At 35.6% G+C, this 13191-nt stretch overlaps 1 protein-coding gene across 1 annotated transcript in view; it reads left to right on the forward strand.

Annotated features, from left to right (window-relative positions):
* The window catches only part of ADAM7 (ADAM metallopeptidase domain 7), a 32718-nt gene that overhangs the window by 15311 nt on the left and 4216 nt on the right, over window positions 1–13191 (forward strand). Inside the window, 8 exon segments of the mRNA XM_060153235.1 lie at window positions 373–542; window positions 2581–2672; window positions 4169–4301; window positions 5145–5319; window positions 6758–6847; window positions 7873–8068; window positions 8475–8577; window positions 9559–9745. Of these exon segments, the coding sequence (XP_060009218.1) occupies window positions 373–542; window positions 2581–2672; window positions 4169–4301; window positions 5145–5319; window positions 6758–6847; window positions 7873–8068; window positions 8475–8577; window positions 9559–9745 (1146 nt within the window).

Genomic DNA, 13191 nt, shown 5'->3' on the forward strand with positions numbered 1-13191 from the left:
TAAAGAACATTCATTCCATTATGTGCCACTGTTCATAAATTCATATTTTCAGGTCAGGTATAATCTCAGAGCTTTAGTAAATTATTTATTTTAGACATATCCTGAGCCCAGTGTATGTAAGGATTATAATAGTTCAAGGAGAATCAGGTGTTTTTGGTCAAGTTTCTTTGTTGGTCACGGCAATTCACCCAGTATTCTGGACGATTCAACTCTACATTCTGTTTCAATACAACTGTTTGTAAAATGAGGTCTAAACTTTTGCTTATGTACTTCACACATTAAAATTACTTTTTTTAATGTAAAGGAATATAGCCATGATAAAGGATCCTTCTGCAACTTGACATTGTGAAAAATTATTTCTCCTTTGAACAGATTTATAAAACCTTGGACATTCAAGTGACATTAGTTGGCCTTGAAATATGGACAAATGGAGACAAAATAGGTATAGATTCTAAACTAGAAACGACCTTATTACGTTTTTCGGCTTGGCAAGAAATAATCCTTTAAAAGAGGAAGAATTTTGATCATGTTATGTTACTCAGGTATGTCGCTGCTCTATTTTCCTGCACATCTTAGGTGGATTATTAAAAAAGAAAACAAAACAAATAAACCAAAATACTTTTTAAAGCAGCTGATTTTTGGATAAAAGCCACAGGAACAAAAATGTTATGTGTAGCTATACAGAACATTTCCAGGTGAGCTTGTAAATAACCTTTCTTCCTAATAATGATTAATATCAGAAATGAAAACCCTGAAATATTCATGTTGCTGGGCAGAGTTGAAAATGTCATTAGGTAAGCAAAGCACCCTTAGAATCCATTTACTTTACTTATCAGCATCCAATTTGAACTCTCTTCAGCCTTCCATGCCATGCCATTTCAACACTGCACCGAAACCCACCTTTCTGAGAAAGCACTTCATTTTCTGGACATTTTCCCTCAACAGAGTGTGCGCATCCAGACCAGCTCTTCAAGAGCATCTATACTTAAGATAACAGATTATTAATCTGATAAATTAAACCTGCCACAGCTTTAATGTTCCTAAGTAAAGGGTTGGATTTTTCTGTAATACTAGGTCATTAATTCCTTAAAAGGGGGGCTATTTTTACCACTTTGTCATTCAAAATACCTAGTACACTATTCAGCCTATAGGAAAATGATAAATTATGGTGGAACTGATCTGACATCAACTTTGTGTTTCACATAGTCCTGTCACCATAAGGAATGTTAAATTAGGGAAGAACAAATTTGAAGCAGTGGAGTCTTTTAGCATCTCTTTTGATGTCCTTAAAGCTACTATATAAGAGTGGTATCCACTTTAACTATTTCATCTACCTATATTACCAGTATTTCTCCTAAAGTCTACAAACATAGCCTGCAAATATGCTTTCTATCGTTATCTAAATGTTAACTTTCAGTCTGAACTCAGAACTGTGAAGCTTCCAATGCCCATAGTCAGAGGTCAGGTTCAGCCCTTTGGCAGACTGATGAGTGAACCAGACCTCCAAATATCATTTCTGATTTTCATATCCAGGATGGTCCACAACACATATCTCCAGGGGAGTAGTGGTTGGGTTCAGATATTCACGTACTACTGTGCCCCAAAATTATGGAGATACAGTAAAATATTATCATGACCTTCACAGCAGGCAAGATTAGCTCTATTTGCCTATTCCTTGGATGTATGTCTTAAAATACTTAATAAATTAGCCTAGGAAAATTACCTTGGTATAAGTAGACAATCTTTTACTTCCATGTGTGTCTCTTACTCTGAGCAGTAGCTTCACCACCAATAGTATGTCTACAAATAGAGATATGGGGGAGTGCTACTAAATGACTTTAAAATGTAGGGACAGAAACATATCAGTAGTGAAGAAAGAAATACAGCATATCTCCTTGATCAGAAAAGTTAAACACTGAAAGGGGTCATCTAGCCTGACTAGCTTTCTTGTATTTGAACCGTCTCTATTATACTCTACGTACGGCCCTTCAGCCTATGATAGTTCTTTTTAAAGTGGTCCAACTCTAAATATTCTTCTTGAAAGCATATGAAATTTGGCTCCCTTTAATATACACATGTACATCTGTCTTTTTAGATAACCCAGGAATAGACCTGTTTTCACATGACAAGTGTTTTAAATGTTTGATTATACTTATCAAATCCTCTATGAGTTTCTACGGTTGATTAATTTTTTTGTTTTAATTTTCCACCACAGCAAATTAATCGTGCTGTTGAGTCCATTCACTATGTTGCATTTTACCCTCTGAACACTTTAAACTTTTTTGGTCTTTTAAGTGGTGTTATCCAAAGTTGAGTGTAGGGCAAACTAAAGTCAAGTCAAATGGACTCTGACCTTATTATTATTTTTGGGGGGAAAGTACTCTCTTATGATTTCAACTCAAGACTACATTGACTTTCTCAATGCCTCTAAAATACCACAGGTTTAAAATGAGCTTCATATCAACCAAGGTCATCCTCAATTCCAGAACTCCAGTGCCAAGGCACTAGCATTGGGGGGGTTCACTGCACTTCAGTGTTTGTGTTAACTGAATTACGAGTTTATTTATATCTCGTTCATAGTGGAAAGTGGCTCTAAGCACATGCACAAGGAACTTCCTATTCAGGGGGTATATGCCTGCCCTATTATTCCTCCAGTGTCGTTAAGGTGGGCTGTGTTTTATTTATGTTGTATTACTTAATCAAAATGCTTACCTTAGATTTCTGTAATCTTCTGTGTCCTATTGAAAGGGACCATGTATGCATCCTGTCATACATTCCCACCAAAATGTCACGATGAAACTGTCATGTTTCCGTTATTAAATGGGAAATGTTTTATTAAAAACTATAGATAAATAATGAAGATAAACCAGTGTTTTCCGAGTTTATATGAATGTCATACACAAATTAACCTACAAAGATTAGGAAATCTCTTTTGCATATTAAATATAGTTATTTATAAGGACACGTGATGTACATAAAACTTGATGGCTGGTTTAGCAAGTAAGGATAATTGTTCTTATGTGGAAAATATCATACCTAGATGGCTTTACCATTCACTTTCAAAAAGCCTAAAACCTACATACTGCTGACTCCCCTTGTTTACCTGATCCTTTCCCAAGTCACTACACTTCTAGTAAATGCTGCCCAAATAACACTAAGACATTCTTTAAGATATCAAGGTTTGAAAGGAAAAAAAAAAAAAAGGATATGCACAAAGACTATGAAAATACATTACAAAATTTGTTTAAAAAAAAAAGATATCAAGGTTTGGGTTGATTTCCTATAGTGTCTCTGCCTAATTGTTGTTATGCTTAAGCAAGTCTTGTAAGACCTTGAACTTAAAAGCCAGTACTTATTAAAATGGCTACCTGATTTATTATTCCTATGGTTCTTTTTATGATTACGCCTTTGCCCATGGTATTTTAGAAACAAAATTTTGCATAATAGAGTCAAATTAATCTAATATAGGCTGTCCACTCCAACTATGACAGTATAACCCATCCAGGACACATTTTAAATGTCATATGAGTAAGATGAAATCACCAAATTAGGGGTGTTTTACTTTTACAGTAACCTGATATCCCACCCCTCTTTGGAAATTTAATTTTTTTCATTAATATAGAGATTAAAACATGAAATAGAACTGAGAACAGAGATAACTATCAACTCTGTGTTGGATTTTACATTACTGATCTTCTGACTTTTTTCATAGTGGTAACTGCCTCTTCATGATTGTATAACATTATCGCCTAATGTGAGACTATAAATTGGAAACCCAAAACTCACATATTTTTATTTTTACTCCCTTTGAATATCTAATAATAGAAGACAATCAATAATGTTTATTTTATTGTGTAGGATTTTAATTAATAAATTTGAGCTATTTGTAAAAATGAGTCTATATAAAACCAACAATGACTGTACCAAAAAAAAAAAAAATTTCAAAGTGTTAGTGTTAGAGACATCCAAAAGGTTACTTGTCCAACCTCATTACATAACTGAAGAAACTAAGGTGCAAGAACGGAAGATAACTAAGTCCACGACCTCTTAGATAAAATACTAGTTAACCGGAAGCTAGAAACCAGCTCTCAACCACTAGTTCAAAGCTTTATGTACTGTAGTGTACTATCTTACAGAACTTTCTAATGCACATCTTTTTTGGCATCAGGATCTTTGACCTGTGACCTAAATGCCATTGCAAGCAGAATGGCACATCAGTTGGGGCATGACCTTGGGATGCGGCATGATGATTACCCATGTACCTGTACTTTGGGAAAATGCGTGATGGATAGTGATGGAAGGTGAGGCTTAAACAACATAGAGAATATATTTCAATATTGGGGGAGTGGCTTTGAGTAAAACTCAATATTGTAGGGACATATGGTTATTATCTGGAATTTTCCTAATATCTCCTGGGTAAGAACTCAGTAACTGATATCTAATTTTACATCATTATCTACATAATTAGTAATATTTTGGGGGGACCATAACATCCCACTCAAACGTATCCAAGACTTTAAAAGTCCATCTGTATCCAATCATTGTATCAATAATAATAACAAAGGAGTCAAAACAAAAGGAAGATGGAAGGGAGGCAAGTTTCAGCTTAAAAAGAAACATATCACATTCCTAAGATGTGTAAGAGCGTACTATATATTAATAGTTTGTTTCAGAAAATGTTTATAGAGAACTACTTTGCGCCAGGCACTGTGTTAACTAGTGCTTATTTTTAAAAACTTTGAACACGAGTCAGTCCCTGTATTGAGAAGCTTGTATTCTTGCATGGATGGTAGGCAAATATATAGATTATTTCAAGTGGGGCAAATAAAAAGTGATATGGGAGCAGCAGGCACAATTGGTCGGAACCATGGGCTTCAGGAAGGATATTCTGGAGGATATATAGTCTGAGTATTTTCACTAAAATAGTATGTGTTGGCTGTGTTTCAATAAGACATTTTCTATAATAAAGAGCCCAGCTACTACTCTGCTGTAACAGTGAGACAAGAGTAAAAAAGGTAAATGGACCTTGAGTCTATCATTTACGTATGTTTTTTTGTTCTAAATTCTTCATAGAACTTTCATAGCTGTTCTACCACTATGCATTGATATGATTAATCTTTATTTTTAACTCGTCCTATCTCTAGCATTCCTGCGCTAAAATTCAGTAAATGCAGCAAAACCCAGTACCAGCAATATCTCAAGGATTACAAGCCAACGTGCATGTTCAATATTCCATTTTCTGATAAGTTAAGTGATTATCCATATTGTGGAAACAAGAGGTTGGACGACGGAGAAGAGTGTGATTGTGGCCCTGTTCAGGTATTTGCAAATGATGTTGCCTTTACATTTACAAAGTGTAACCTCAGCTAGAATCTAGACAGGGATGTAGCCATTAATCAACCATGGTAATTCTTGTAAAGCTTTAAAAACTGTGCTTTAAAAAAAAAAAATGGAAACAAGTTGTCGGTGCAGCCTCAATGCAAGGCTTCTTACCAAGTCATGTAATGATCTTGCTGGAGATTCAAAGCATCACATTAGCCTGGTTTATACATTAATTGGCTCTTCTTGTGAGAAGGGCTCATAGGTGTCGTTAAGTCTGATCTCATGCACAGTAGGAATCTGTTCTACAAAATCCCTCACAGTCAGTCAATCGAGTTTTACTCAGGGTCTTATGAGGTTAGTCTATATCCCTGTTGACCAGTTCACATTATTAGAAAAGTTAATTGAGCAGAAACCTTCTAAACTTACACATATTCATTGCAGTCTCTGGTACATTTAGAATAAGCCTTGGAGGCATATTTTAAATTAATTCTTATTCTGCTTTTCTCTAACATAGGAGCTTTTTCTTTCAAGAGGTCATCATATAGGTCTGTGTCCTAGATAATGACTTCTCACATTATCAAGTGCTCATAAATCACCTGGGCATGTTGTTAAAATGTAGATTCTGATTCAGCAGGTCTGGAGTGGAACTGAGATCCTATTCCTACCAACCTGCAAGGTTGTCTAAGGCTGCCGGTCCAAGGACCACATTTTAAGTAGCTATTTTCTAGACACTGCACAATTCAAAATTCACTCTGGCTATGAAGAGACTCCAAGATCAGAGCGGAGGCAGCAAAGGTCCAGAGGTTACAGCTTCTATTTTTCAAATGTCTCAGATTAAATGGAAAGAGAATCCTAACTTTGGAAAGTGATGCTTTTGCCTATGTGCATTTTTTGGAATAGTTCTACAGTTTCATTCCAACACTTGAAGTACCTTACATGACAGGATGCAGACAATATTTTGCAGTCTTAACTTTGTTTCAGCAGATAGGGTCTAAGTGTCCATCCTGTTATTATTATCTAACGATGCATTTTGTTAAAAGTTCAGCCATAAATATTTAGCATCTTGAGGAAAATATAAAATCAGAAGTTGTATTATCTCACACCCAACATTTAGCATGAGAAGCAGCAGGACTCCTCCAGAGAACAGAAGTCATCAGGAGAATGGAAGGTCACAAACTCTGGGCTTTGTATGCTACCAGTGAGAATCATTAGCTGTGGAGTACTGAACAGCACAAGGGAAGGAAACAAAGTAAAAGTCCCAAACACCAGTTGCACGCAGTAGTCTTTGTATACATATCATAGCCAAGGACCATGTATTGGATTTAACTCTGAAAAACAATTATGGCTAAATTGCATAGAAGCACCACAAATTAACTCTTCAAACAGGAGCCAAACTACAAACTGCTTCTAATTTTTCATTTTTGATTATTGCCAGGAATGCACTAATCCTTGCTGTGAGGCACACAAATGTATGTTGAAGCCAGGATTTAGTTGTGCAGAAGGAGAATGCTGTGAATCTTGTCAGGTAAGATCCTTTGCTAGGACTGGGTTTCTCTGTTTTCAGTTTATTAAGTATACATAGAACCAAAGAGTCGTCTGGCCACTGAATGACCTTCCACCACTAATCCCAGATTGGAGCTAAGATTGCTCGTACCCAATACAGTCTCTTCTGAGATGCTCAGATTTCTAAATACTAAGCAGTGTTATGGTCTGGGGAGTGGAGAAGCAGGTAAGCAGTGCTTGGACTTTTAGGAGTGGAGTTATACGGCTAACATGATTCTTGCTTTTTTTGTCGATCATTACCAACCTATGTCACCTCAGCTGAGGGGGAAAATGGCATCCCAACAACAGTGAACTGAAAGGGAAAAGGGTTATCCTGGAATTGGAAAGTGACAGTGACTAGTAGCTGGAGATATATTCCTAGGAAAGATGACCAAAAGTCCAAATGCCTCTGTCTAAGGGTTTATTGGCACTTCTTTCACGCCACTGGATTGCGAACTGACGAAGGAAAGGAAGTGTGTTTTATTCATCTTCAAATCTTTCCAAAACCCAGCACAAATTAAATGCATATTGAATGGCTGAATAAGAGAGAATATTTCCATGTCATGCCCTCCAGCAGTGAGAGCCTGGGTATGTTTTTAGTTCATCTGAAAAGATCCGATTTATTGGGAGTGGTGATTCCTCATTAGAGTCAGGCGTTCCCAGTTGTGCGTGTACGGTGGGGTGGGGTGTGAGAAAGGCATGTACTAAAGGGATGAAGAAGGCAAGATGAACAGAACATATGCTTCATTTCTCCATTTTATGTCCATTCCAACTCTTCTCAGTGCTGCTCTAATACCAAAGTTCAAAAACACCAACTTGTCGTTCCTAAAATTACATAAAAACCAAGAATGCTAATAATTCTCAGTGGAGTGGAGAGGGAAGTCATAATCCATCCTTAAAACTTTTTCAGATAAATTAAATGGGTCAACCTCCTTACTTCCTCCTACTTACTGAACCTTTCCTAACCTGTGGGTGTCCAAGATTCAATCTATTCGTTTTTTTCAACAGTTGAAAAAAGCAGCGTCTATATGCAAACCAGCAAAAGATGAGTGTGATTTTCCTGAGATGTGTACTGGCCACTCTTCTGGGTGTCCTAAGGACCAATTCCAAATAAATGGATTTCCTTGCAAGAATGCAAAAGGCTACTGCTTCATGGGGAATTGTCCCACCCGGGATGATCAGTGCTCTGAAGTGTTTGATAAAGGCGAGAGACAATTACAGTGAATGATTGATAAAGATAACAGCCGTTATTTCTGTTACTGTCCCTTAGGAATCTGGGGACAAGATTGGAGATAATGCCATTTGTGGCAGATATTACCTGGCACCTTTCTGAATAATACCTTTCATATTCATTGACTTTACCTCTAATATTAATTGACTAGCTCAGTATGTGGGTTAAGGTATGTTTCTTTCTTTTTTATATTCATATTCCTTCCTAAAATATCCTCCTGAGGCAATAGGATAGTTTTTAAGTTATTTAGTTGTCCCATTCTGCTTCACTGCTACATGACACTAAAATTTCAATTATATTAGAAAAGTAAGGCATTTTATGATTTGTCATATTCATGCTTTCAATGTTTTACTTTTATCATACCGTTTTTGGGTCCCAGAGGCAAAAGACAGTTCTGATATCTGCTACAAGATGAATAAAATTGGAAATAAATTTGGATACTGCAAACACAAGAAACACGTATTAATTCCTTGTGAAGAAAAGTACGTGCCCTCTCAGAGTGTTTTGCAAAATCAGAACAGCTCTTGTTCTGACAGCTGCCAGCCTGTTTTTACTGAGGAGATTAGGAAGAAAGGGAAGCAAGAAGGGAGAGAGCACACATCCCTGATGGAATTAACGGGCATTTATGTTCTGTATCTTGTAACTGAAAGTCATGGAACACAAGGAGGAAAGATGGGAAAGATTTAAGATTCTTAGGAAGAAAGGGAGGAAAAGAAGCTACAAAAAAAAGAAAGAAGCAAACAGAAGGAGGGTGAAAATAAGTAGAAAAGGGGAGAAGAGGAAAAAAGAAGGAAAGCCATCAGAAGAAAGAAAGGTAGACGCTGAAGTTGAAGACCGAATGGGACAATTGGATATTAGATCTGATTTTTAAAAAGCATGTGCTGACCCCCACTTCTGGGTTTGTTTCTGACATTTGACAAGGCTTTCTGTGTGCCCCCAAACAGGATTTGGACTGAAAACAACAATAATAAAAACCTAGAATCAAGTTCAACTTTGCTTCTAAATATAATCCTAAAAATGAGCAGTAGCTTAACTTCTCTCACTTCCAATTGCAGCCTAATCTGTAAAGGGGGGGTTACAATGATAGCAACTTCATAGATTTGTTGTGAGAATCAACTGATGTGCTCCACGCAAGAAAGAGTAAGAAGGAAATCTTAATATCCTGATTAAAGTTATGCTAATTCAAATTACTAATAAGAAATATTCTCCTGTAAACTTGAGCTAATATTGCTTTATGAGAATTACATAGATATCATAAAGAAATACAATCATTTTACATCTTTGTCTACTCATCTCAGTTTCCAGGGTCAGGAAACAGGGTCCAACAGTTTACCCAGCCTCTCCTGGGCTCTGACAAGCCTGGTTTAGAAAAACATGACCGGGCCACTTCACTTCCAACCTAGTCTCTAAAGTTCTATTGTATTTCTGGTCCCAAGTGTGAGAATATTCTTCCTTTCCTTCAGAGGTATCAAATGTGGAAAGATACTCTGCACAGGTGGGCAGCATTCTTCTGTCCTTGGAGAAGAAAAGATCTATCACCTTAAGAAGCCTCTGAAGCAGAATGCCACTGAATGCAAAACTTTTTTTTTATACCACGATTCTAAGGATTTGGGCCTGGTTGCTCCTGGAGCAAAATGTGGAGATGGACTGGTAAGATGAAGGCCCTTTGTTTTATTAAAACTGCTTGTCCAGTCACTTAAAACCTCATTGGATCCTATAAATGGTTCCAGAGGGCTTATATATGGGAACACAGAAAAAAACTCTGCAGTATTTTTTTTAATTGAGCAGAGTAGCAATAACACTATAGTAAATATTCATTTTGCTTAATATTTGTTATACAAATTATGAAAATATTATAAATGTGCTTAATTAGCGTCTTACAGTAGATGCTCAATAAAATTATAGACTGATTTTTTTAAAAAATTTATTTGACTATGAAGTAGCCATAGAATCTTCATTTATTTTATTCATTCAGACATATTTACTGGGCACATACTATGGTGCCAGTGTCTGTGCAGGACACACTTGATGTAAAGATGAGTGTACTTGAGAATTTCGTAGATTAAATTAAGTGTATCACTACAATCCAACTCAACTGTTTTCATGGTGATGTGATCAATGTGCACGAGTCCAAAGGAAGTGACTGACTTGACTTGTAGAACACAGAGTGGCATCTTCTGATGCCATTAAATGAGCGACATTTCAGCTTTGACTTTATGAACAACATTTTTCAACACACAGAAGATGAGAAAAGACTTTTTAAAAAGAAATATACCTACATAATATGCAAAGGTACAAGTGTATGGCATAGACAGGTAGCTGACAATTTCAGAGTGACTGGCACCCCGAGTGAAATGGCAAAAAATTAAATTGAACAGGTAGAGTGAAGCCTGATTGGAAAGGCTTTATCACTCCAAGATGAAAACGTGAGAATGTAAACTAAAAACAGTAGCCATCTCATCAAGGTTTATAAACAAAAGAATATTTGAAAAAATATAACGCCGTAGAGAAAATCAGCAATTTTGAAGTTGAGCAGTTTCTGTGATATGTACCGCCCCCTGACACTGCCATCCACAAGCATTACAGTATCATTCATATAATGAGATAGATAAATGAATTGGAAAGTAAAAATTCAGCATGTAAAAGCAGAATCAGAATTTAATAATTTCATAGAGATCTCTATTTCAAGTCCATAGATTTAATTATACAGTTTCCCATTGAAAGACTAAATAAACATAAAAATGGCGAGGAGTTAATACCTGTGAAAATTTGGGTATGTGTACCAACCACAAACTAGAAAGTTCAAGGACGTTCAGTAAGATAGAGTATATGACGCATTGGTTTGAAGAAAATACCGAATAATTTTCTACTCACTTCAGGTAAGGAAAATCAGCCAGAGGTACAAAACAAACGTACGACATCCCTTTCACAGAATGGCAGGAATTAAGCCAAGAAAATGATAGGGGAGCAGTTATTAAGGAACACTTTGTGATTGTGCAAACACATCACGACCATGTACCACCACACTGAGTGCCTAATTCCTTCTAGAGAAATCTTAGTACATACCAATTCTTGAACCAATTCCTATTGAGGGAATCTATGCATAGCAAACGCTAGTCTGTAGAGGTATCACAAGGACACTACTGACAGAATTTGTCATTTTCATGTTTATTCTGAGATACTATTTTTTAGACTTGAGGAACTTTAAATGCCTAAAAACATTCTAGTTTCTCTTAGTAGTTATTCTTTCTGGGTAAATTTTAATTTGGCATGGGAAAAGAGGACAAACGTATCCCATTACCCCTGGGTGCCCTTTTCCTTAGTTATACTATAGAACTTACAACATAGATAAGAAAAAAAGATGAAAAGTAAAAGACAAGAAACGGTAAGAGAGGAAGATAGTAGACTGCAGAGAGAATGAGAGTAGAGAAGAGAAGAGAGGAAATTAGTTAATTCTTTCATTCTCTACCAGAGAAGTGCTCAAAAACTGTCTCTGTAGTTATCTCTTTATTAAACATACAGAACAGCAAAATCAAAATAAAATACATCTCAGTATTTTCCTTTAGTTGAGCCTGAAATACTTGAAGTGAGGTCTACATGGGTTTTAAAACAATGTTTCTCAGTGTTTAATCATGTATATAGAAAACCCATTCTAGAAGCATAAGGAAAGGAGATAAACAACAGACATAAGAGAATTCAGTAGTGAACAAAGGAGACCAGTCTGAGATATCAAAGATGATAGTCTCCTATGAAACAGATGCATTTTTAAAAAGACGAAAATCCTTTAGAAATAAGTTAAATTTATATTTTATACTATTTAGAAGGATATTAAATCTATAAAAATGATATAATTTGAAATCAAGAAGCACTGCCTTCAAAGTGCAAAATGAATCGTGATTGCCTGTTTATATGCAATTTATGCAGTAAGCCATGGAATAGAAACTCCAGGAAAAAAAAAAAAAAGGAAATTGGAAGCTAAACTTCTTAACACAGAAAAATAAGATAAGGAAATTTTTAAAAATAAAAGAAAATGAATAAAAGCAAGAGAAACAGTGCTAAGAAACCTGATACAGTGTTAATAGGAATTCTAGATAAAGGAAACAGAATAGAGGTAAAAAAATGTAATTAAGGAAATAATACTCAACAATGTCCCTGAGCTTAGGAATGCATAAAGTAAAAACTCAGTACCGGGAAAAAATCATAAAAATGAATGAGCATTTAGACTTATCTTCATACCATGAAGTCAACAATAAAGAAAATGTTCTATGAGCACAAAAGAAGGCAAGTATTATTTTCCAATAGGAAAAATTATCAAGTTACCATCGTATTTATCTCCAACAAAAAATGCCGGAAGATAATGCAGCAAAATCCACAGTTTTGGGAAACAGAAATATGGTGACCCTAAAACCATATATATAACCAAGCTATTATTCAGAGTGTAAAGTAATAGAACAACACCCTCACAACCTTATGATTAAGACAATATACAGTAAAATTAGACAGCATTTATTTTCTGAAAAGAAAAATAGTCAAGTACTCCAGCCAACTGGAAAATGAATTTAAATTGAACTGATATCTGCACTTTCGTATTCACTGCAACATTATTCACAATAGCCAATGGAAACAATTTAAATGTCCTTGGACAGGTGAATGGATAATGAAAACGTGATTATATACATAAATATATATATACACATATATGTGACTTTATATATATATATGAATATTATTTAGCCTTAAAAAACAGAAATCCTTTTTAACAACATGGATGAACTTGGATATTTCACTTATGCTAAGCAAAATACGCCAGACACAGAAAGACAAATACTGTATGATCTCACTTATATGTGGAAATCTAAAAAAATTAAAGTCACAGAAGCAGGAAGGAGAATGATGGTTGCTGAGGATGAGGGGTAGGGAAAACAGAGAGACATTGGTTAAAGGATACAAACTCTCTGTTATAAAATGAATAACTTCTGGAGATCTAATGTAAAGCATGGTGACTATAGTTAATAATACCTTAATATGTACCTGAAATTTTCTGAGAAGTAGATCTTATGTGTTATCACAAAAAAAGTAACTATTTGAGGTGATGG

Source organism: Lagenorhynchus albirostris, chromosome 7 (assembly GCF_949774975.1).
Source record: "Lagenorhynchus albirostris chromosome 7, mLagAlb1.1, whole genome shotgun sequence".
Classification (NCBI taxonomy): domain Eukaryota; kingdom Metazoa; phylum Chordata; class Mammalia; order Artiodactyla; family Delphinidae; genus Lagenorhynchus; species Lagenorhynchus albirostris.